This window comes from Malaclemys terrapin, chromosome 10 (assembly GCF_027887155.1).
Source record: "Malaclemys terrapin pileata isolate rMalTer1 chromosome 10, rMalTer1.hap1, whole genome shotgun sequence".
In the NCBI taxonomy this organism is placed as follows: domain Eukaryota; kingdom Metazoa; phylum Chordata; order Testudines; family Emydidae; genus Malaclemys; species Malaclemys terrapin.
The window spans coordinates 28489733-28516681 of record NC_071514.1 but is presented as its reverse complement, the minus strand read 5'-3'; the positions used below and the strand labels follow the sequence as shown (position 1 = coordinate 28516681).

At 39.7% G+C, this 26949-nt stretch overlaps 1 protein-coding gene across 3 annotated transcripts in view; it reads left to right on the top strand.

The window, feature by feature from the left end:
- The window catches only part of THSD4 (thrombospondin type 1 domain containing 4), a 641818-nt gene extending 615186 nt beyond the window's left edge, over positions 1 to 26632 (top strand). For 2 of the 3 annotated variants that reach the window (XM_054042518.1, XM_054042519.1), the window contains 3 exons: positions 5132 to 5311; positions 18417 to 18561; positions 21071 to 26632. In XM_054042518.1, coding sequence (XP_053898493.1) covers positions 5132 to 5311; positions 18417 to 18561; positions 21071 to 21213 — 468 coding nt within the window. In that variant the 3' untranslated portion in view covers positions 21214 to 26632. The remainder of the gene's footprint in view (positions 1 to 5131; positions 5312 to 18416; positions 18562 to 21070) is intronic. The other variant, XR_008446511.1, reaches the window with a different exon arrangement.
- The last annotated feature ends 317 nt before the right edge of the window (positions 26633 to 26949 follow it).

Here is a 26949-nt window from a genome sequence, read left to right as displayed (position 1 = left end):
GCACCGAAGGCTGGTGGGGCAGAACAGAGTCCTGGATATGTGCAGTTATTTCACACATTGTGTGGTTGTTTGGTGAATGTAATCAGTTAGTTTTTTTTTCTTTTGCTCAGTGTTTGCAAAAATAAACAAGTCATTAGCAAACAAAACAAAGATTTGTAACACTTTTGGTAGCCTAAAGGGTCTAGGGAGGTTTTGTATAGAAAGGAAAAAATCCATCTATTATAATAATAATAATTAATAAATACTTAACTTTCATATAGTAGATGCAACAGAGGTCACTATCTTTACCCTATTTTACAGATGGGGAATATGAGCCATAAAAGCATGTAGCTACTTGCCTAGGGTTACCCAGCTGGTCACTGGCACACTGTCCACTAGGCCACACTGCTTCTCTGGATGTCACCTTTGATCATTGTAGGCACATGTAGAAAACAGTGAGATCTGTGTGTAATGATGAGCCAATTTGCCATCCTCCTCTTTGGTTAGGTTTTCATCATCTGTCTTTGAGGATGCTGTTGGGTTTGTCTTCTCATCTGCTCTGACCTTTTGAGGAATGCTTTGGTGAAGACACAAGTCTTGCAAGGACTAGACTTTTTCTGGTCTCATTTGGAGGAGTGTTCCAGAGCCTAGTGGCTGCCGTAGAGATTCACTACAATGAAGTGAACATTGGTAGGTGGTGTGGCAGGTCCTAGGACAGCTGGTCCTTGAGATAATATGGTTTAATCCCATAAAGGCTCAATAGAGCAATCTGAGGTTTCTGATGTAGATCCAGAAGTCCTTGCAAGATGCAGAGCGTCAGTGCAATTTGTTCTCATCGACTATGTACCAGCTGTAGCTTCTTCTTAAACATCTTATCTAGATCCAAGAGTTACAATAAGTAAGCAAGGAGGTGATGAATGCAAGAGCCATCATGGCCAGCCCATATTCATAGAAGATAGGATGGAGTGTTTTTGTTAGCCAGAGACAGAAGAAGAAACTTTTGATGACTGTCACCTTTTGTGTTGGTAATGACCCTACACTATGACCACCAGGCTCTGCACAAAGTGTTTGTACAGTGCATATGGGGTCCCAATCCATGGCTGAAGCTCCTAGGTGTCACTGCAGTATAAAAAACAAATACTAACAGCAGGTGGGCAGATACCTCCAATTGAGGGCTAGCTGAAGGTGCTCACCAGTTCCTTGAAGCAATTCCCTTTTCATTTAGCATTACTTTGTTCTTTCTAGGGTTCTGCATGAGTCAGCTGTTTTCCATCCAGGCTCCAATTTGCACATGCACTGAAAGAAGTAGGGGAGAACACATTGTCCATAGCCAGAGCTTATGAAAACAATTAATGGAGCTGCATGTCACCAGAGTAATGCTGGTATTACAGCCTGTGTCATCACAATATCTCTTAATGGTTGTTAATAGATGTTAAATAAGAGCAATTATTAAACCCTGTAGGACCTACATGAACTTTGGAAAGGAAGAGCAACTGCATAGGTGGCATACAACGACACTACACTTAGACAGCAGAAGTCCATAGAGCCAAGTGTCCATGTCCACACTATACACTTTATTCCTAGCATCTAAGAGTGCCACAGGGTTATTACTAATTTGGTGCAGCCAGATTAATCGTGGGCAACTATGCGATCACTGCCATTCCACAACCGGGCTGGGTCCCCTCCTGACATCAAGTCCAATCTTCAGAGCTCGATATGTGGGGACTTTGTGTAACCAGAAGGGCAGGCAATGTGATGAGGAAGTGCCAGCAGACAGTGGCCATTGATGACTTCAGTCCTCTCAAGGCCAGTTCTCAATGATACATCCCTATTAATGATAGTCAAACCATCTTATAGCCAGTAGTTGCCATTGGCAATACATATGAAAAGCCACCAGATGTCTTGTTTAAGCAATGCTCATGAGATGGAACTGGACACACCACCTCCCACCCAGCATTTGCACAGCATATTTAGCAGCATGTCTCTTGGAGCCTGATGGCACCTGTGGGCATCACTGTCTTTTATCCTATTCTTATGCATTCTGGTGGAAGGCCAGTGGAGGCAACCCAGTGTTTTCTTTTGGCTGCATCTGTGATGGAGGCTCAGGGAGAATATTTTAATATTAAAACCCATCTTAGACCATAGTCCATTTAAGATTATAAGAATGAAAATATTGTTTTATTCTTGTAATATGACATACATATTCACAAGACCTTGTCTGTCTGTTAACACTATTTCAGACAAGAACTTGCGCATATGACCATTCATGGAAAGCAAAGGAGAGGTTGCATGCACCACTAAAGCAAATTCATGATAATACATGGTAAAAAACCACCTCCCCCTGCCTCCACCAGCATGTCTACCATTGCTGCCACCAGTGGAGAATTAAAAGAATCTGATTTTTGTTAATGCTTGCCAGGCCAGTGGTGTAGAAGAGTTGGATGATCAAGCAATATTCCCTCAACTTCCCAGCCCTGTATCAACAGTTCTCAACTACAGAAAGCCCATAAGAGAGTTCACCGGAAAATGTTTGTGGTGGTGATAGCCTTTTCCTGTGAAAAGAAATAAAACTCTTTCATTGATGTCATATGATCTGTATTATATGCTCATACATATATTCCATTTCACTAATGAAAACCAAGGCAAAACAGAAAGTCTTTTTTAGGCTATCATCATGCATTTGGCAAAGTAGAGGCTAGTTTGCTGGCCATAAGTAAATATTATTAATTGGTTCACAGGCTAGGACTTAAGGTAAATTTTCTTGTGAGGCTCTCTTTAGGCCTTAAAAAGAGACTCTAAATGTACAAGGTTGTGATTAATATCCCTTAGTATTCTTAGGATATATCCTAACAGATAAGCTTCCTGATTTGTGCCTTGTTCAGACTGCGCTGTGATCCTTATTTTCAGATGGCTGCTGTAAGCTAAATTGGCTCCTAAAACCTAATGAATAAATATAGGGTTCTCAACGTTTATCCTCGATGGTCCTTTTCACAGAGCCTCACAGAAATTTAAATCCCAAACTGGCCTGGTTCAAGTTATACGTTATCACATTACGAACTTTAATACCAAACATAACAAAATGGAAAGCCTCCAACTTATTTCAGTTTAATATCATGGACTGATATTTTAGTTTAGTGAAAGTGTATTGTCTCAGCATTTAACCTAAGTTTCCTATAAAGTTTACTTTATGAGCAAAATCAATCCTTTTGATAAAAAGTATGCAATAGTTCTCAAGACAGCGATGGACCTTCCTCTTCCTATAAGTAAGAAAAAGAAACTGCCATATAAATATACTATGCTGAGACCAAGTACAGAAATCAAACAGCTGTGAAATGTAAAGATAGAGAATCCTGTGTTTACACCTTCTGCTTCTTTACTTTTAACATAGCTTGGGAAACTAAGCTAATGGTGTTGTCATGGCTTTAGTCAGAGTATCCTTTTTGGTTTGGTTTTGGTAATGTTCACATTTGTTGGAATTTCATGCTCTGAATTCAAATCAACAGTTACAGCTGTCATATCCTCTACAGGAAACACAAAAGTTTCCTGATATAATCCATTCAGAATGTGATTTTTTTTTTTAGAAGTTTATTGGGGAAAAAATGTTTTGTTGGCTTTCACTAAATCCTCCAAGTGTATTTCTGATAACCCTTCTTCATCACCTGCTGACTAAATGCTGTGCATCTTCCATTGCTTCCAAGTGATCTACAAGGTGGGTACTGCAGTGTAGGGGCAAACTTTTCAAAACTAAGTGACAGGATTCTAAGTCCCATTTTCAAAGTTATGTAGGCATTCAGGAGCTTAAGGGGTTTTCTACGCAATTTTTATATCACTTTATATATGCCAGTTTAGAAACTGATACAATTAAGGTGGTACAACTACCTAATGTGGATGCAGTTATACTAGTATAAAACTTCTAAACTGACATAATTAAAGCATTGTAAAAACTGTGTGTAGACCAGCCCTAATTCTCATTTGAAAGTCAATGAGACTTAGGCTCCTAAGACACTTAGGCACCTCTGAAAATTTGATGCTAATTTTGGGTAACAAGGCGGGGAGGAAATAATTTTTTTTTTTTTACTGTGTTGATTTTAAAGAAAATGTGATTGTTTCATAAAGACTCATGTCTTATGAACAGTTTGAAAGGTATGCCTTTTAAAAAGTACTTCATTTTCTTTTCTCTTTCCTAGGCTTCAATTAAATTAATGTAATTGACGCCCCTGTAAAATGCTGGAAATGTGTAACTAGATTAGGTGGCTTTCTGAGCTGACCAAATATTACTTGTTTCTGTAGTCTTTAGAACCAAAGATAGTGCTTTAGCTGCTTCAGTACGGCAAGTGTAAGGATTTCTTTTTTTAAACCAAGTAATCCTGTTTCCTTATGGACAGTTTTGAAAAATGTACTTTGGTGCCCAAATAAATAAATAAACAATGGAAATCTTGTGTGTCATTTGTTTATTGGCCAGCCATATGGAACAGTACAACGAACAGAACCTGTTAGCCTAGAACTTGCAAGTTCTTTCACAGCGCTCAGCTGATTGCTGTGCTCCAGCAAAAACGTGACAAAAAGCTGTATAGCCTTGAGCCAGTGAAGCACTTAAACACAGGCTAAACGTGAAGCATATGAGTAGTCCCAATGACTTTTATGGGACTACTCAGAAGCTTAATTATAAGCATGTGCTGAAGTACATTGCTGAATCAGGGCCTCAGGGCACAATTATGGTTAAGTGCTATGTCTAATATTTCCTGGGGCAGCAGTATTTCAAGTCCACTTTTCACCTGCCGTTTTCTAGCATAAAATAAAGTTGGGCTGTGGGCAGGGTATCGGAAAGAGTGAATAATCAGGTCTGCAGGGCTGGGGATGAGAAGAAAGATCTGCCTCAGTTCAGTGGAGGCAGGGAACAAGGATGTACAAGAAGACATTAGAATGTTGCAGTCCAGATTTGTATCCAGGGACTTGGAGCATAAGCAAACCAAGCTTTAAAGCTTCCTCCTTCAGAACATTAATACTTATAAAATGTGACTATCCCTCTGGTGGCACAGAACGCTAGTCTAAAATGCATATTTAATTTATGAGAGTAGCTAGAGTACGTGACTAGAATATCAGAGATATGCTGTTATGTGACTTCCACCACTTTTTCTGTTCCCTGATGCAGTGTTCAATTGAATGTGGCAGTGGAACCCAACAGAGAGAAGTCATTTGTATTAGAAAAACGGAAGGCAGTTTTGATGTGTTGAACCCTTATGAATGTTCATTTTTGGAAAGACCTCCCAGCCAGCAGTCCTGCTACCTCAAACCCTGTGGGGCTAAGTGGTTTAATACAGAGTGGAGCACAGTAAGTCCTTTTTTCCTTTTCTATATTCATGCCAGATTGGTGCATCTCTGACCATTTCCTTTGTATTTATATGATAAACATCACATGGGGAATAATATTGACCTTGAAATGAGACTTCATATTCTCTGCACGTGAATTATATTGTAAATACAAATAAAGAATACAAAGTTTCACTTCAAGGTCAGTAGTATTATCCATGGTACTGTAGGCCCATTGCTTAGGGCCATGCTCCTGGACTCATGCAAATACTTCAGAATTTCAACTTTATATTTTAAAAATTTGTCATGATTGTGAAAACTCAGTTGTAAGCAATACAGTGATTCTGCCTGAGTCTGGAGACAGCCTGAAAAAATAGCTTGGACTGTCCCATTCACCTTAATTGTTAGCTCTGAAATCCACTGCTTTGAGGGGTCCCACCAATACCATCCCAGAAGAGGACTCTGTGCTTGGGGGGGTCCTTGTTGCTGTCACCTGGGTCTTGACTCAACTGGGGTGTTCTAGACTGAGGTAACGCTCCAGACATAGTCCTGTGTTTGGCAAAGTGGAGGCTGAGTCTTTCCTCCTCTGGGATAGACCCCAGCCTGCCTGAACAGAGGGAACTCTGGTCTGGGAAGTACATAGGCTCAGCCTGTCCGAAGAAGAATTGGTGAGTCCTTATGAGGTGAGGGTACTTATGAGTGAGAATCCAAGTTGGGATGGGGCTAGAGTGTGTGGGCCGGAGAGGAGGGGACACTTGGGCTGTGTAAGGACCCCAGATTGCCTGTTTAACTGGGAGACCGCAATCTGGCTTTATGTTGCCCTCCAAGGCTACGTCTACACTATCTGCCTGAATCGGTGGGTAGAAATCCATCTCTCAGGGATCGAATTATCGCGTCTCGTCAGGACGCGACAATCGATCCCTGAATCGACGCTTGTACTCTACCAGTGGAAGTAGGAGTAAGTGCCGTCGACGGGGGAGCCGTGGAGGTCGATTTGCCGCCGTCCTCACAGCAGGGTAAGTCGGCTCCGATACGTCGAATTCAGCTATGCTATTCGAATAGCTGAATTTGGGTATCTTAAATCGACCCCCCCGCCCTCCCGTAGTGAGGACATAGCACAAATAAACAGTGAGCCCCTATCCTCAGCACTGTGTCATTAAACTGGAAAAATGGAAAAGGCTCTGCTGAGAATAGTCAGCTTTTTGTGACTGGTAAATCTGTGAATTAAAATGCCTGAGGAGTTTTATGAAATGGTCAGTCCATTCCACAGTGGAACTGGCATTTGATCCCTAATAAATAGCTAGAAAAATACTGGCTAAATTCAGAAATCAGAAATAACTCAGCTTTAAATTCTTATTGACATTGATCTTAAAGTGAATCAGAAAGGAACTTATTTAACAGATATTAAATTAATGTCAGCGATTTTTCTGTGACACTAGGTTAGAGATCTTACCACAGCTTTGCAGCAGCACAGCCGTCCGTCACAATGTGGTGGTTTTGTGGTGTGTGATTGTGGTTTTAGCTGCCCATTTTAATCAATAATGCAACAATACTCCTTTCTGCAGCTGCTTATCAGAAAACTACCATTCTTCCAGCTGCTCTTTGATGGCATTTTTTCCTGATGTTTCTACAACAGAAAACAATTGCAGTAAAATTGATTAAATAAGTTTTCAGTTGCAATTTAGTACAATCAAGAGTCTATGAGGCTGACTTGTGTTAGTACCCCCCCCCCCCCCGCCAAAGAATATCCCTTTGTGACTGTGAATTTAAAATGATCGTGGGGCAATATTTATTCATGATGTATGGTGTAACCCTGCAAGAAGCTGAACACCAGCAAATCCAATTTTAAATTAAAAGGGAGTAGAGATTTCTATTCAGGGTTTGGCTACCCAGGAAGTTATTCTGCAATAGCTATTCCTGATTAATTTCCTGTCTGGATGCTTTTATTCTGGAATAAAAGTACTTTAATCTGAATTATCTTTATTCAAGTGGATCAAACTAATTTGGATTAAGGCATTCTTATTCTGGGATAAGAGCGCTCACACAGGGAGTTAATCAGTAATAGCTATTCCATTTTAAATCCACACCCTATCTTAATCCAGATTAATTTATCTGTGTAGATAAGCCTTCAGACCCTTTTTTCATGTCTATCCACTGTGGAATCTCCATCTTTTAAGATCAGGTCCATATTATTTAATGTTCTTCATTTGTTTAGGTTATATACTATAAACTTACCAATAGGCTTAATAGATTAACGTTACTAATTATGGCTAATAAGCTTTTCTGATATTGTTGGGTTTCTTACGGCATGATCTAGCAAATCTTTCTATTTACCTCAGTGGGTACTAGTTGGACTCTTAGTATGGGCAGTTTCCCTTATTTTCATCATGTAATGAATTTGCACTGTCACTTGTTCAATGACTAGAAATTTTGGAGAGACAGCTCAAGGATTGCCTAATACGATTTCTTGCTTCCCAGGAAAAATTGCAGAGCAATGTGTGTGCCCCTTTCCCATACTGTCCCACTAATGTGCAATGCAGTGGTCTCTAAATGTTCTGGAATATTCAGGATATATCAGGGAAATTCCCCACTGAGAGAAGAGCATGTCATTACTGTTGAGCTGAGTGAGACTTGCTGTGAGGATGTTTGTAAGCAGTATTGTAGCTTTACACTTGCTGCTGGGTATGAATAATCCAGGAAAGAAGAGCACCACCACGGCAAGAGTGATTTGGAAAGGGTTTAAAAGTTTTTGAAGATTAGGATCTAAACCACTCAGCTACTGGTGGAATTGATAACAAACACATGCTGCAGCCCACTGGAGTTAATTTACCCGTTTTTATAAATGGAGATTATTTATGGAATTATTTTAACATAAAAATAACTTGAATGGAACCTTCAAGGTGTGCACATACCATAGCTAAGTAAACATGTGATCTTCATTTTGTCATTTTGTCTTGCCTCATCTCTGCAATTGTTTTTCTCACCCATCCATTTATGTAATAATTCCAGTAGTATGGTCCAGTACTGCAAAAAATAACTACAAGTGTAGTGCTCACAACTGGGAACGTTTCCATTGCAATCACGGTAGTTCCCCCACTAGTAGTAACTGTATTCATTAGTCAGTGTTGGCATGATCTGGTTATTTTGAACTTCTTCCATACTATGTCTTTATTTTTTTTTCTGCAAAGTGCCTATCCCAATTTGAGGCACTATACAAATAATAAATAACATCACCAGCATCATATCTCTCTCAAAAAGCATTTGGGAAATGTTGCAATTTATTTTCTAGTTTTGTATATAATTTGAATACAATCCCAGTTTTCTATGCAACTAACACAAAAGAAGGCTGCTTCCTAAACTGATATAATTTGGCATAGACACATTGACCTCAGAGAAGCTATATTGATTTACCCCAGTTGAAGATTTGGCCCACAAAATGTAAAGAGAACTAACATTCATGAAACCAATGTTTCAGAAAAACTACACCCTGTTAGTAAAAAGTAATACTATCTGCAGGAATAATATCAGGAACGAAGATGCTGCTTATCAGAATAAATAGAAACTCACTGTTTATAAGGTTGTTGGAAGGTATCAAATTCCATATAGTTCCAAGTGTTTGGAGGATTTTTTTTGTCTGCTTGTTTGTTTTATTAGATTCCCAACTGACCACATCTAATAAAAGAGAGAGAGGGCATTTTCTGTCTAAACATTTTTTTACACACAGACCAGTAATCCCTGACTATCATTGTATATGTGTGGGTTTGAATATGCCTTATGGGACAAAGAAAAGGGAGAAACCTTGCAATATGGCACAAAGAAAAGGGAGAAACCTTGCATTATGGCAGTGTTTCAGGATGTTACGTGTAGTGACTTTCCACTAGTTATTTCACTGTGGATCAAGAGGTAGCACTTTTTCTTTCCTTCCTTTCTTAGTATGCTGTATGTTTCTGAATAATCCACAAAATCAGCATGAATGTAAAATTTAAATTTGGTACAGATGTTTTTCTTGCAACTAAGTCTGCATTGAAAAATGGCTATTAAGTATTTAGCATTGGAGAAGATTAAACAATGGATACATGCTGTACTTGGAAAATTAGTTCTGCAAAAATGGAAATGTTCTTACAACTGGACCTAATAATATTCTATTAATTAATCATGCATCTTGAATTATCCCCCAGTTCTTTGTATGAATCATGTTTCATTTGACTGCTTGGTGATGAGCAATGCCAATGAACTGTCCTTAGCATCTGTGTTAAGCCTGGGAAGCCTGAGTGGGCTTTTATTGGAGTCCATTCCAGGGAAATGGATGTAAATGATCAAAATCAAACTTGATAAATCCAGCTATCCTTTCAGTCCTTCAGCAAATAGATAAGACAGAATATAAAGCTATAGGGCCTGCTTACACCAGATATGAATTTGGCCCTTTACAGCTGAGTATAATTATTGCAAATGATGAATTTTTTCTGTTACTAAGTGGTTTCATCCCTTAATGATATTACCCAGAGCATTAAGAAGTGCCTCTTTCCAGGATTATGGCTTCATTTAAAATTAAGGGACACTAAAGAATGATGGATGTGCTCCAGTTCCCAAAGCAATCTGATATTTACCATAAAACGGTCTACAACAGTTGGAACATCACCGGGAGTAGAGCTTACTGTGCAGAGAGTGCCATGTATCAACATTTTCCAAAGGAAGCGGGCCAGCTGATGTGCACCACTGCCACAAGTGACTTTGGTTTCATATATCTTCCCAACGTAGCTCATCTGTGACAAAGTAGCTTATTAGAATTATGATGAAAAAATCAACATTTGTCACGAAAATGAAAACCCAAAACTCCAGTATTTCCTCAGAAGGACATATGATGTGTTTGACAAGCACTTAGATGACATCTTATTAAATGCTGTAGTTCACTCCTTTCCGTGGCCTTAAATCAAATCCAAAATGACAGTCCTCTGTGGGCAGAGCCCACAGATCCCTCATTTTGATTTTCTTTCTGCAAACCTTTAGTCAAGTGCCTTTGAAAGTAATATGATTCTAAATCCCTCCTGACATTTTTTCCCACATGACATTAAGGATAGAAATTGCTTTTTGTTTGTCCTCTTGCTTGCATTGCTCATTTATCTGGCCACACTTAGGGCTTCAAAGGAAAGCAGAAAAGAAGGGGGAACACTTTAGCCACTTTCTTTCAGAGGCGGAAACAAAATAAAATAAAGCAGCTGAGCAGAATCCAGATTTCTCCCTGTAATTGTTTCAGGGGTGCTTCTCTGAAAACAAAAATGCATGTTTGCCTCTCAATAAAATCAACATAAATCCAGAGTAACTCAGCAGAAGTCAATCTAAAGTGAGACCAGTTTCAAGTTTGTGCTCTGCCACAAACTTCCTGTGTGACTTTGGTCAAGCTGCTTAACCTCTCTGTGCCTCAGTTTCCCATGTGTACAATGGGGCTAATGATATTTCCCTACCTCGCAAGGCTGAGGTTAAACAAATTAGCAACTGAGGTGCTTTCAGATGTTCTGATGAAACGCACTATATGAGAGTCAGGTATTATTCCTGTTGTTATTTTATGCCAGTGGAATTTCTTCAGATTTCTGTTGGTGTTGCTGGCAGCCAATTTTGGCCAAAGTGAATTTCCCCTAATAAATCATGTGGCCCAAGTTTTCAAAAACAACCTTTAAATGCATTCCCACAAGCTCATGGACACAGTCATTTGCACCAACAAAAAGTACATTATGATTTTCTCTCTGATATTGTTACTGGTAGTAAGGGAAGTGTGCAGTTTATTATTATGAGATTTAAAGAGGGAGCTAAAAAATCTTTATGCGATTATTATCACTTAGAGCAGGAGGGAAGGATCAACCAGTGTTTAGGGCTCTATTATGGGATTTGAGAGACTCAGATTCATATCCCTGCTTTGCCACAGACTTCCTATGGACTCTAGGCAAGTTATTCATGTCTCTATGACTGAGTTCCCCATCTGCAAACTGGGGATACTTCTCTACATCACAGGGGTATTGTGAAAATAAATACATTAAAGATTGTGGAACACTCAGAGAGTATAATAATGGGGGTCATATGAGATAGGTGGCTGTGGTACTAGCAGATCAGACGGCAGGTTTTAAATGATTGACTGATATTCACAGGAAGGCACATCATTATGTAAAATCTTTTGGTGACAATGACTGGTGTTATGATGGTAACAACTATTTTTGTAATGGTGGCAAGCAAAATAGTTATGCCAAAAAAAGACAGGAGGAAAACAGCCTGTGTAGTCTGGGGTTATTTCAGTTCTAATCCTTAAAAGTGAGCCAAGTTTAATTGAATAAATGTGAAGCTTGGGAGCACTGAGGATCATATTGGTCAAAGTAGACAAAATCCTGAAGAACTCGTTCAGACAAAACTCCTGGAGTCAATAGGGACTTTGCTTCAATATGGATTTTAACTCAATGTAATTGGCCTTGAAAATCCCATAGCTGCATGTACAAAGATCTTTGGCTTCTGGAGAGCTGATTTTGATGGAATACAGAAATTGCCTTGAGGAGCTATGATTAGAAGTCAGTAATGTATAGCAAGCCTATAGGGCTGCAGGAAGTGGGACATAGTCAGCTGAAGAAAATTAAATTGGAATTCTTCCTGGTTAAATGTGCATGGAGGGAAAAGAGCAACAAAGGCCAATGTGGTTAAATAGTGATGTAAAGACTAGGGCAGTGTAAACAATAGGCAGGAGGCTTTTAAAAGTATTTAAAATATAAACTGTGTGGTAATGAAGAGAATGGTGAGATATATAAAAATAAGCAGAAAGGAATAAGAAGAGTAATTAGAGGAGCCTGAAAAAATAATACAAATATAAAATTACAGAGAAAGTTTCTACCAAACTATAAAATTGTTGTAGAATGTAAAGTAGGGAAAATAGACATTTATCTGATTTTTTTTTAATAGAAATATGAGTTGGGATAAGGATGACAAAAATGTAAACAAACCCCAGGATTAGATTTCCTGACAGGAGTTAGAGAATGGGTGAAAAGAAATGGAAATGATTTTATGGCAGACAAAGCATCAGATTCTGATCACTGTCCTCCACAAGTGTTAAAGGAAATGAGGAAAACTGTTAGTGAAAGAGCAAGTCATATCAATTAATTTCCTGAAAGACCTAGATGTGGGGAATTTAATAACATTATTTCCAAAAGAACTGTGAGATTAGCCTGGAATCCAACTCGTTTGGAGGAAAGCATTAGTGATTTAGAAGGATTTAATAAGGGAACACTTTTAAAAAAAAATGTATTAAGGGCTAGATTGTACCATTTAGGCAAAGCAGTGATTAGGGAGCAATGTGAAGCTGTACCACCCAAAAGATACCCATGCAACTGTTAAAAATACAACAAATTACTTAATATGTTTTATGCAAAAACTGTTAGCACCTAAACTCCCCAATTAAGACCCCAGCACATACAACATCCCACCTTCTGACATGCCAGATTGTTCAACCCTATCCACATGTAAAGCCTGAAAGAATACACGAGCTTTGCAGCATGTCTAGTTTGATAACAGACAATGAAAGATAAATATCACTACTCTGCACTGAAAAATTTGCTGACCTTTACCATATGCTAAGAATGTCTCATGAATTTCCACTTAACAAAGGATGGGGGGGACACACCACTCTGACCTCACTCCATACCTCAGGATCACCAAATTTCAGTAGATGATGATGATAATATAATACCTAGCTCTTATGTTGGGCCTTTTATCAGTATATTCCAAAGCACTTTACAAAGGAGTTTAGTACAACACTGTATAAGTGGGAGGTCTTGCCTAGAATTAATTTGGAGTTATGGTACAGGGTGGATGGCGTGAACTGCAGAGAAAGTGCTGAATGTTACATGATGTACCTACTGTAAGTTTCAGAAGCATTTACTGAATGGCCACATTCAAGATTGTGAGCAAAGAATTAATGAACTGGCTTTTGGAGAAGAGAGGCTCTCAGATGATATTGTGAGGTGGGTGGTATAAGAACCTGAATAGAATAGAACAGGAAGTAGCCTTACACAAAGTCTGTTGTGCACATACTTGATAAACACATGTAGCAGTTCCATAATCACGGGTTTGGGCAACTGCACCATGCACCACATTTCAACTTCTGAATTGGGCTTGAGTTCAACTTTTCAAGGGAACCAGGTGGTTCACAGGTTAATAGAATCTTCAACATCTAGGACACCACTTCAAATCCAGTCTTGTTTGTGGGTGATTGACAGCTATTAGCTAATGATGGCTATTTGGTGACTTGCGTGAAGTCATTTTCCTACTGGACAAGTGTCTGCATCACAAAGACTATCAGCATAGTTAATACTCATTCCCACCTTTCTGGCAATCTCAAGAGAGAGACCAAAGACTAAATAGACCATATAGACTGAAATAAGAGTCCTTAGCACATGGACTGGACAGAGTTGGGGAGCTTGTAGTGTTGCCACCTTTAATGTACCTCTTGTCTCTAGAAAAAGAAGACTTCAGCCTTCAGATCAGGCAAACTGACACTTTTTATGGTTGCCTCCACTGATTCCCTAGATTCTTTTTCAGAACAGTGGGTGTTGTCTGGGGTTCTTTGCTCCGTGTCTCCTTTTGGTTCCCATGTTTTAACTCTGTGACCCTTCCTGTTTTTTCCATTCTTTGTCCCTGCTAATTTGTTGACCCCTGTTCTTTAGTAACCTTCCCAGTCCTTATTTTTTGTTGTGGAATGGCTGCTAATGTTCCTTTTGGATGGGTTCCACCCATTCCTACAGGGATTAAATAGGCTGACACCTTTTATGAGCACGAAATTCACATGAAATACTGAGGGTGGGGAGGAGGAGATGGTGGAGGAAATTTTTGCAGTTCTAGGGTATGTCTACGCTGCAATTAGACACCTGCTCCTGGCCCGCGCCAGCTGACTCAAGCTGGCAGGGTTCAGGCTGCAGGGCTATTTAATTGCGGTGTAAACATTCGCACTTCTCACCTCGCAGGGTCCTAGTGCCTGGGCTCCAGCCCGAGCCCAAATATCTACAGTGCAGTTAAACAGCCGCTTAGCCTGAGCCCCACAAGCCCAAGTCAGCTGGCATGGGCCAGCCATGGGTTTTTAATTGCAGTGTAGATGTACCCTTAGTAAGCCAAGGTAAGTAGTGATGGCTTGTAAGAAATTTGAAGGTAAAAGCCACATTATTATTTTATGGTACATTGATCAAAGTACAATAAGAGAATATTTTCCTCTCAGATGGCTTTCTCCTTTTGTTAATGCTTCTAATTTAATACCTCAAGAAAAATACATTTTATTAGAGGTTTCTCATCAGCTATTGTCCTATGTTGGTTTTTTGTTTCTTTTTGGTAGCAAAGCTAACCACCAAGTAGCCTCAGGACATGCAATTCTTACCTCCATGCATAGTACAATATTATTTAAGACTCTAAATTAGGGCTACCATATGTAACAAATAAAAAAAGAGGACCCTCCACGGGCCCTGGCCCCACCCATTTCCCACCCCAGCCCCGCCCCAACTCCACACCTTCCCCGCCCCAACCCCGCCCCCTCCTCACTCCCACTCCCAGCCACGCGAAAAGGGCTGCCCGAGTGCTACCGGCTTCACAGTTTGCCGGGCAGCCCCCAGACCCTGCGCCCCCCCACCCGCGCTTCCCCAGCGCAGCTGGAGCCCGGGAGGGGAAGCGCCCAGCTGGGGGCGCAGGGTCTGGAGGCTGCCCGGCAAACCGTGAAGCCAGTAGCGCTCGGGCTTCGGGCAGCCCCTATGCCTCCGGACCCTGCGCCCCCGGCCGGGCACTTCCCCTCCCGGGCTCCGGCGACGCAGGGTCCGGAGGCATGGGGGCTGCCCGAAGCCCGTAGCGCTCGGCTCTTAAACAGAGCCGAAGAGTCAGGGGAGGAGCAGAGCCGCCGCAGCCAGAGGCTCTGCTCCTCCCCTGACTCTTAGGCTCTGTTTAAGAGCCGAGCGCTACGGGCTTCGGGCAGCCCCCATGCCTCCGGACCCTGCACCGCCGGAGCCCGGGAGGGGAAGTGCCCGGCCGGCGGCTGGGGTCCGGAGGCAAGGGGGCTGCCTGAAGCCCATAGCGCTCGGGCAGCTCGGCTCTTAAACAGAGCCGAAGAGTCAGGGGAGGAGCAGAGCAGCCGCGGGAGGGGAAGTGCCCGGCCGGCATTTTCCCGGACATGTTCGGTTTTTTGGCAATTCCCCCCGGACTGGGGTTTGATTACCAAAAAGCCGGACATGTCTGGGAAAAACCGGACATATGGTAACCCTACTCTAAATGCTAATTTAATGAAAATTGGTATATTCACAGTGTTCAGGAACCTAGGCCTTTATGCAAAGCAAAGCATAGACGAGTCTCTTCATTTGAGAAACTGCTGTTGGAAGAAAAGCTCATTGAGGCTGCACTTGGCAGTGTTTTAAAAGTACTGCGGGCACATGGTTGCTGTAAATGGACAAAAATTGATGGATGTGCTGTGAACTTCTAGTCTAAGCCACTGCTATTATTCTACATCAATGTTCATCTCATAATCAAGTTTGAGCTAATTTAAGTTTTATTTTTTTTTAATGGAGTGAAGAATCATGCCCTAGGGTTTAAAGCAGAGTTTATCCATTACAATAGATAGATGAGGCTTGGCTCCTTACCATTTATCAGTACAACCTTTGTGTCTATTTTGGCTTTTGTCTGATTAGATTTTTCATTTAATGGTAGAGGGATAGCAGTCCCAATACACTCTTCTTTGTGAAGGAGTTTAGGATAATAACACTCACATAATGTTTCTAACCCAGTTTCCAGAAACCACTATCAAAGATTGGAGTTTTTAAAGACTTTTGTGAAGATACTGGCTGTTTTGTTTAAAACACTTAATCCGCTTAGGGGTTTTTCAAGAATACTTGAAGGTGCTGTCTGTGTCTGATTTTAGTACACTTGCCAGGAACCGGAGCAGAACTCTCAGCAATTATCAATGGTATGTGCAAGTATAGGAGCAGGTGCTGAGACAGTAATAAGCCATCCTGCAAATCTGTGATCCAAATGTTATAACTTCTCTTAGGGCCAAATTCAGCTCACGTCTGCCCTGGTGCAGCTCCCAGGGGCAGCTCAGGGCACCAGCGCAGCAAGCGTGTGCCTGGGGCGGCAAGCTCCGGGGGGGCAGCCTGCTGGTCCAGTCGCTGAGAGGGCGGCAGTCAGGTTGCCTTCGGCGGCATGCCTGCGGGAGGTCCACCAGTCCCGCGGCTTTGGCAGCAATTCGGCGGCGGGACCGGAGGACCTCCCACAGGCATGCCGCTGAATCTCCGTGACCAGCGGACCGCCCGCAGCGTGCCGCCGAAAGCCGTGCTTGGGGCGGCAAAAGACGTAGAGCCGCCCCTGGCAGCTCCACTGCAGTCGATTGAATGGCACTTACTTTAGACTCAGACTGAACTTGGCCCTTTTGGTGAAGTCCTCCTGGCTCCCAAAATTGAGCAGCACCTCAGTGATTACACTGAGTAGGATGGTCCAAGAAGTGGAGAGGACACAGAGGAGAACTCTTGGCCCCCTGCAGTCCTCCAGCATGGTATGTGGGAGTGTGTAGGGGATTTAAGGTCAGCCCAAGGGAGTGGTGGAGATGTGGAAAGTGTAGTGCATTTGGGGATTAAGGAATCACAGTTCTCCCCTCACCTTCCCTCTTTTGCCTACTGTGATGCTGGCAGACCAGGTGCCAGCTCATGCTGAAGTTCCAGGCCAATTCACTTGTGTATTAGCGTAGATCAAAGTGATTGTTAAATGTATAAGAGTATATTGGTGTTTAAACTTCATGAAAACTAGTTACCTGCATTGTTTTCACATATCTGTATCCTGTTATTATGTAATAACAAACATTTACGTTGTGTAAACCCCTGTAACTAAATAACCCATCAAAAGAGAAAGAAGCCTTGTGGAATGCAAATGAAGAACTTTAACAGAAAAGTGCTCATTTTGAAGCAAGTGGTCATTGTGATGATCGGAGATCAAAGACTCAAAATGTGTTCCTCTCTCTCTGTCATCAAAGGAAAGGCCCACATGGGTAGTGACATGTCAGCTTGTTTTCTATGAGAAGAAGCTATAAGTATGGATTCAGGGAAAAATCCTTCATCTCTGGACTGTATGGACTCCTAAAGGTTACAGGTGCAAAGTGGAGATCCCCACGGACAATCTGGGAACCCTGAAAAGTTTTTTGGGAAACTGGCAGTTTATTACATCACTGGCACCATTTGGAATTACAAACTGTGACTCACTTGTACATATATTTTACCTGCTTTAGCTCTCAGTGACTCTTGCTTCCTTTTTCTTAGCTAATAAACCTTTAGTTAGTTGACTATAGAATTGGCTACCAGCATTGTCTTTGGTGTAAGATCTAGAGTACCAATTGATCTGGGATAAGTGACTGGTCTCTTGGAATTGCAAGCAAACTGATGTGATGTGACTTTTGGTTTAAGTGACCTTTTATCACAAAGTCCATTTGTCTGGGTGGCAAGATAGACTGGAGAGTCTAAGGGGATTGTCTGTGACTCCATGGTAAGATATGTATAGTGATCCAGGAGTTCACATTTGTCACTGGCTTGTTGAAACCTCAATATAAAACACACCACCAGTTTGGGGCGTCTGCTCTGTTTTCTGACAATCTGCCCTGAGGTAGGCATTCACAGTCGTGAACCACTCCAGACAGCGTGACATCCACTTTCTGTTCAATAGTTTCTTTGAGGTTGATTTGGTGTGGTGTACAGGCCAATCCCTGAGCAAAAACAATTGTTCCTTGAATTCCTCTCACATCTATAACAATCTTTCTGGCTTCCTGTCATATAGCTATCAGGATGGTTCATAAAATGTACCCCAGAAGAGGGTTCTATGAGAGTATTTCAATTGAAGTGGTTTCTCTTAGAGAGAGCCTTGTCCTGCTCACTTGTACTGGGGATCATGGGGACAGGGATTTTTCTTGAGCCCTAACAGGAAATGAATCCCATAACTTTTTAGTCAGCATTTTAAGGATCCCAATCCTATTGAAGTCAATGGAAAGAAATCTGGAGGCTTTGGATAAGGCTATAAGTCCCCTTTCTCTGTAGGGGTTTCCTAGCACAAATTATCACCTTCCTGAATTTTAACTCATTTGATTTCAGTGTTCCAAATCCTGTGAAGGAGGATTCCGGGTTCGAGAAGTACGATGTCTGTCAGATGATCTGACACCCAGTAACCAATGTGATCCACAGCTTAAACCAGAAGAAAAAGAACCTTGTAACACTCAGGATTGTATACCAGAAATAGGTAAGGAGACAGGAAAACTGGACTGTTTTGACTGTGGAACTCCATCTAGTGAAGAAAATATTTAACAATCCTGTATAGGCTCTCTGGGTTCAGCGTTTATTTTCTGTTCCAATTTTAGGAGTTTGTTTTTAAACAAAACAAGGCTCTCTTTTTAAAAAGGTACAGTAGGTTTTCATAGACTTTAAAGCCAGAAAGGATCATCATGATCATTTAGTCTGACCTAGTCACATTGCAGACCATAGCACCTAGGGTGACCAAACAGCAAATGTGAAAAATTGGGACAGGGGGTGGGAGGTAATAGGAGCCTATATAAGAAAAAGACACAAAAATCGGGACTGTCCCTAAAAAATTGGGACATCTGGTCACCCTAATAGAACCTCACCCACCCACTCCTGTAATAGACCCATAACCTCTGGCTGAGTTACTGAAGCCCTCAAATTGTGATTTAAAGACTTCAAGTTACAGAGAATCCACCATTTACTCCAGTTCAAACCAGCAAGTGACCTGTGCCCGATGGTGCAGAGGACGGCAAAAAAAAACCCAGGGTCATGGGGAAAATTCCTTCTTGACCCCAAATATGGTGATCAATTACACCCTGAGCTTGTGACAAGACCTACCAGGCAGACACAGGGGAAAGAATTCTCTGTAGTAACTCAGAGCCCTCTCCATCTAGTGTCCCATCCAGCTTTTGGAGATATTTGCTGCTAGCCGTCACAGATGGACTACCTGCCATTATAGGCAGTCTCATCATAACATCCCCTCCATAAACTTATCAAGCTCAGTCTGGAAGCCAGTTAGGATTTTTTGCCCCCACTGCGCCCCTTGGAAAGCTATTCCAGAACATCACTCTTCAGAAACTTTTGTCTAATTTCGAGCCTAAACTTGTTGATAGCCAGTTTATATCCATTTGTTCTTGTGTCCACATCGGTGCTTAATTTAAATAACTCCTCTCCCTCCCTCGTATATATCCCTCTGATGTATTTAGAGACAGCAATCATGTCTCCCCTCAGCCATCTTTTGATTAGGCTAAACAAGCCAAGCTCTTTGAGTCTTCTGATTAAAATGTTTTCCTTGAACACTATCAGAAATTGACTCCCTTTGAAGTCCCAGAGCGTATGAGAGATTTTTGGATCTGCTAAAATGGCACATTTGGGTTAATTTTAGTGTGTATTTTATGGAACCTCGTATTTTGAATGTTTGATTTGGTGGGTTCTTACTGCTTTAACCCTAAAACCAGAAAATTTAATCATGTATAATATTCTATGTCTTCTAATACCTTTTACAAGGAACTATGCATACAAAAGACATTTTCTTTATTATGAACTTCCCGGTGCTGTTGCATACATTCATAGGTTCCAAGGCCAGAAGAGACCATTATGAGCATCTAGTCTCACCTTCTTTATAATACGGGCCATAGAACCTCCCCAAAATAATTCCTAGATTTCACTTTTCTTCTTGATTTTAAAATATGAACCTAAGATGTCAATGCAGAGTCAAATTTCTTTCATGAAATTTATTAACCAAAATGTAACACGTTAGCATTAATTTGATATTGTCAGGGATTTTTTTCATAATTTTTATGGAATCATTTTATTACTAATTATAATTACTAGAGAAGGGGAGAAAGATGTATTAAGAAATAGTTAGAACCTCATTCTACTCTGTAGCAACTTTCAGGTCAAATTTGTTCACAAATTTAGATTTTGTAAAAATTAGCTATTATGTAGCATAAGACTGATAGAAATGTTGTTCTTCCTCCTCCTCCTCCTCCTCCATGTGGAAACAGTTTTGTTTAAAACAAATTAATACTGACAAGTCTCATGATTTTATTGTGTGCCTGGTGTTATTTGGTCTTTTTCTTAAAATCCCTGCTCCTTGAGTTATGTGATTATGAGAGACTCTCAGTTTTCATCAAAAAAGCACGTTTCTAGCCCTCATGGTTTTTAAATGTGAGTGGAGTGCATCCTAGTGGCTCAGAACCCAGAGGGCAAATAGAAAGAACCCAACATTTATTATTTTTCAAAATCTCTATATTTATAAGCCAATCTTGTGATTGTGGGGGGCCTGATTCATGACTTTTCAGTGCTTGGGAGTTGGTAGTACTGTTAATATTCCCCTGAAGCATTAGCCACCCAAACACTGCAGCATGGTATTTATTACCTGAGAATCTGAAAGTGAAAATGACACAAACCTGACTACAAATACAAGTGCTACTATCTAGTCCATTTTCATTATTCAAGCCAAATTAAGTGTAAAAAGCAAACACAAATTGTTAAAAGTAAAGTAGATTGTTTTAAATATGTGCATTTTTTTTCTAAATTTATTCAAATAAAAAAAGTTCTTGTAGTTTTAATAATTTAACTTACTTACATCAGTAGGCTATTTTTAAATATATGCTTTTTTCACCTGACAGTAAATCTTTAAAAATAAATTTGCACTCTACCATAATCTGCTCTGATAACATACTCTTTCTGAATCATAAAAGTCTGTGCTTTGTTTTCCCCCCCAGATGAAAATTGCAAAGACAAATACTACAACTGCAATGTGGTGGTGCAGGCCCGTCTCTGTGTCTATACCTATTACAAGACAGCTTGTTGTGCATCCTGCACAAGGGTGGCCAATAGACAATCAGGTTTTCTAGGACGCAGATAACAACTACTCCATCACCTGTAGCGTCCATGTTTACCTTCGATATGGGAACATAAACAGTGTTACTGTTTGGACTGCAACTGGTTCTACCTTCTTAAAGAGATGGTTTCCTTATTGCTGAGCACATCAAGACTATGGTTATGTCTCACACATAACATGCAGCATATAATAGGAGCTTTTTGGCTTTTAAAATGTTCATTGTAAAACCGTGATTTTTAAAGCATTATTTTTTACTGATACTATTGTATGCATCTGTTCATCAAATAATTGTTATTTAAGGAAAATACCACCCTTCTTGTTATGAACTGAATGAAAGGAAAATCAGTCAAATGCATTTATTGGAGATGTTTGACCAGTACAGATACAGCAGCATGATCATTTGCTGAGTATCAACCCTTCTTTGGTGTTTTGGACTTAAATTAGTAGATGGTATCAGTAGAACATGTAAATGAGAAGTGTTATGTCATAAAAAATCCAACACCCTTAGGATCCATTTAAGCTCAATTTCCTGGCACCCTAATATGTGTGTTTTATTACCTCAACCCTTCATACTAAATTAGTGTCATGATTAAGCTCTCTTTCACTAACTTCCTGCCTTCAACTAAGCAGCAAATGTACACACATTGACTGCCTATAAGTGCCTTGTATCTAATTCATAAACTAGTGCATTAAAGTTATAGCCTGTAATTCTGTATGGATGTTGAAAACAATATATTACCCACCACAGTGCCCTTAAGTCTTTTAAGTCTTCTCTTTAACATGTGAAGCTAACAGCTGAAGCTCAAATGGGTGATGTTCCTCCACTGATCTAAATTGTCAGTTTACACCAGCAGAGGGTCTTCCACCATGATGTAGCAATCTCGCTGCATAATAATTTTTCATTATAGAAGTGTTCAGTAAGTAATAGGATCAATCCAAATGTGTATAAGATTCAGTTAGGATTGCCATCAGTTTCTGAAGCTGCCACCAAAGGATCTGGCCCTCTGTCTCTAACATGTTTTCATAACCCTTTGGTATCAGCCGTCTGTGGTGGTTTTATATATATATATATATATATATAACTGCTAGTGCAGTAGTTTGGAAGTCTGTATTAAGGAAATCCTGACTCCTATCTGTTGAAGGATTATTACAGTGTAGTTTGTTTTCTTCCTCAGTAAACTTACTCTAAAAGAATAGCATCTATTTACACCATGTCTCCCTGTTCCAGTCAAGAATGGTTACAGATTTGCACCTGGGTTAGCTGATCTTCATTTTCTACACTTACTGTACTCAGTCCTGGAATTTGCTAGAGCTAAACAGAATGAGACATTCAGTGCAGATAAAGGCATTCAGTGCAGATTAAAGGTATTAAACTACCTGAAAATTTCACAGTTCATCCACTTTTATTGAGTCTTTTTAAGTATTTCTGTGCAAGTAGCGCTGAGTTCTGCTGGTGGAAAAAAAATAACTTGCTTATTGAATTACTCATTGCAATGTACTCTAAACCCTACTGATACCTTTAATCTTGAGTCCATTTTTAAGGTGTCCACTGTCTGAATTCAAAAATGGTGCCAAATAATCCTATTTATACCTGATACATGTTTACTGTTGAGCTTTATGCTAGTCCTATGTTGATTATCTCTGAGCCCTATTGTACCATCAATGTTTGATCAGGAGTCCCTATTGTAATCAGTGGGAGTTCTCCTTTGTCTCTAAAATTTGATGTCACAATAATGATTCTTTGTGATTAGAAATTATTAAATGTCATTAGAACTTGGATTATCCTCTAATTAATTTAATTAAACAATGGGAGACCTGTATGAAATTGAAAGACTAATTATATACCTTTTTTTTTTTTTTTGAGTTAATGATCCCTTCTCAGTCCTATGCCGTTATGTCATGAAAAGTCATCCATCAAGGACTTTATATAGCTCCTGAAGATCTGAGATTACACTGTATACAGTAGATTCTTGACCAAAGAATTATGGGGAGGAACTGTCAAATTTCCAATGGTGGTAAATATAAATTTTCATATGAATGTCACATTGTAGCAAATCCTGACAAACTGTATCTAATTCTGTTGTTTCTCTTTTGCCTTAAGAGAAGTGTATTTCATCTACTTTAGGGAAGTATCTGTAGCATAAAAAGATTATTTACATCCCAGATGAAGAAATAAATTATAGTTCACACAACAATAATATATGAACCATAAACAGTTTGCACATACCTTTGGATAAAGTAAATAATTTAAGCTGAACAGTGAGTTGGTAAATAGGTATGTGAATGTGGTGCTTTACATGGTTTGTAGGCAAGTTATAAAATGTGTTGCTCTTGAATACGTGGCAGTTGGGATGGCTTAGAAGGATTTATCTTTTTGTGGGCTCCATTAATTTACCATTGAAGACAGCAAAGTTCATAGGAGCCGAGTATAAAAGGGTATATATCTATGTATATATACCCTGTATTACTCCTCAGATTCATTGCTTTGTTAGTTGAATGTGGTCACTTATATTGATAGTTATATAAACTGAGCTATCTGGTGTAAGGCCAGTTTTCATATATACTATTTAAAAAGTATTAGTCTCACCTAATTAAACACCATGCAGTAAGGAGTCAGCCTGATTGTGGCCAGATTTAATCTCTTGCTGTCACTGGCAAGTTTCACTATAATTATGATAGATGTTTTTAGAATATAAACTAATCAACTCTCCTTTCCTACACACACTGATGCAGAAGGACTAATATTATCTATGGTACTATTTCATTGTCACATGAAGTGCACTTTTAAAACTATTCATTTAAACCAGTTATTGCATTTTAATTATTACAAGTGTTTGTTTTTATATAGCAGTGCTCCAGTTTGGCCTGACACCATGTATAGTTCCTGATTCTTTCACTTACATTGATGTAAATCAGGAATGGCACTAATGAACTCAGTGGAGTTACACGGGTATAAAACCAGTGTAAGCAAGTGCAGAATCAGGCTCATTAATTTGAATAACACCTTTTCTTTATTGTGTGTGAATATGTAGTAGAAAAAACATTTTCTCACCTTTCAAATCTTCAGGTTACATGATCTGGGATAAAATAGAAGATCAGAGTAACTATGGGGACAATATGTGGATCGTCAATATAAGGCAAACTGGTGAAAAGTGATTACCTGAAGCCAGCACACAACAAAGGGAGCCCCACATCTGGCTTCTCAAACATCTGTAGAGAACCCATTTTGCTGATCTTACATGACAGAGGCAGATTTTGAGGGGTGATGCAAAAGCGAGTGGGCAAGGTTTGCATGGTTTTGCATGAACATCACACAACCCAGCCATGGTTTCAACACACTCATACAATTACGACTAATGTAATGTAATAATCTGTCTTTGGGGCATAATACATCAGGGTCTAGAATTAATGTTGTTTTTACAATGTTTATATGATCCCATTTCCATAGCCAAATGGCACAGATCCAAAATTGGGTCCTTTTAAGTAGGAAAACACTTGCTGTATTTTCGAGATGTGTTAACTCAAAAGTTCATAGACAAGGCACGTATGGATGAGATAGCCACAACTTAACTGAGTTCAGTGGGACTACTCACATTCAGGAGTGTTTGGAGTGCTAATAGCTACTGCCATACCTGCTTACTCAACAAGAATGTTTGATGTTTAGAGCAGTGCTAAGTGATCAGACTATTTTATTACCTTGAACAGAGGACTAGTTGGCACAGCTGTGGGAATTAATACAAGGTGGGGTTTTTTATAGTGAGCGAGAACAAGATAGCTTTTAACAGTTTGTGTCAGAAATAAGACTAGTTATTAGTAGAGCTATTCTCCTGATAGTTCAACCAGCTCCTGAACACTTGGTGGTTCATTTTATTAAAATAACTACTGAATGAATTCCTGTGCAATGCACCCAGAGTACCTATAACTGCACAATTATGAAAGTATGTATTGTTCCTGTATTCTCACATACAACATCTGCTGTTTTAAAAGTACCATTAGAGCAATCATTTATAGATTGAATAGCAGAAAAAATCATTGCAGAACTTGGTTTTTATGGCACAGCTGTGTTTAATGCCTTTTGGCTCCTCTCTATAAAAGCATTTGTCGGTCTATGGGGCAGTTAATTGGGAAATTCAAACAATGAATGCTTAAAGTAAACTTCCTTCGTTCCTAACACGGCTTACAGAATATATTAGTGGGGGTTATGTTAGTTTCTATTTAGGGAGCTGAATAAAAGCAATCTACTAACACTTAACATTTTCATCTTTAGTGTTTTTAAATAGGCAAACTAATTTGCATTATAAGAAACAATTATTGGGTCAAATTCTGACCTGGTGAAAGCAGGTGCAACTTTATTAGAAATGCATCCACTAACACTAGGTCTGAATTTGGCCCTTTGTCAATTTTCAATGAAACACAAGGGAGTATAGTTACATTTTTTTAAATGGAGACTCCTTGGAATTTTAATGGATTGGGAAATGCAAACTCCCATTATCTTTTGGGCTTGATTATTTCCTTTGAAAATTCAACACTTTCCCAGTGACTTTCTAACAACACTGCTTTCATTAGCCTGCTTTGTCATGGTGCACTGTGTGGGTCTCTTCAGAACTGACCCTGCAATGTGCTCATCATGGGTGGACGTAGGTGCCCTTGCTGACCCTCCCTGAAGTCATCAGGGACATTGTTAAGCGGGGTGTTGGAACAATTTGTATAGTTGGGGTGCTGAGAGCCATTGAACCACACTGTAAACCCTGTATATGATGGCAACCACTTGAAGCTAGGGGGTGAAGCACCCTCAGCACCTCTAGTTCCAGCACCTATGTCTTCATGGACGGGGGCCTTAACTGTGCAGATCATCAAGCCTCGATTTGAGTGACACAAAAACCCTACTTTATATATGTAAAATTACTTACATTTCACTTTAACCCAGTCATCCATCTTGGCAGAAGGATATACTTTATTATAACTTATTTTTTGTTATTTGTAAATACAAGATGTTTATAGGAAATATGTATTCTGAGCTATGTCTATGGAACAAGCCACTGCACCAAAATAGTTCAATTATTTAGAATATGCAGATTTTTATTAAAGGGACCTAATATGTATTTATTTACGTATGCCATCTACATTTTTGTCCAGGTCTTTCATCATACTAATCCAAGTTTTCATGGAATTTTATAGCATATATATATATGTCATATTGTAAATCCATAGTTACCATTTTGTAATTTTCTGATTAGCCAGTTTCTTGAGTGGATTTAAAGGGGGAGTATAAGTTAAAGTACTTTGTGACTAGTTCAGGAATATGTATCCCTGGCAATGCACCCGAACCTGAACTGTACAGCATCCTTTGTATACATTTTCTCTTTGATGGAAAAAGTTAACTATTTTTGTTTATGACTAATTTATTTTTTATTATTGTGAAAAATAAAGTAATTAAAGATCAGCTTTTGTGACATGGTTTATTTCCTATTTGGTGAACCCTATGTAACTCCTGTACACAGGAGTTAAACATATGTATCAACAGTTGACTAGATCCCTGAAGGGATCTAATTAACATGCCTTATCTAATACTGTGCAGAATATAGAAATGTTGCCAAAAGAGAGAGAACACTGTGCTCTATAACCTTACAGAGTATTGACAGTGCCATCCTGGTTTCCTGATAGACAATTGTACCTATTAGAGATTGGAAAAGAAAGCCTTTTACTGATAGGTCATCATCTCCTCCCTGCTTCCAAACCAGGTTGTTTCCTACTGTATGT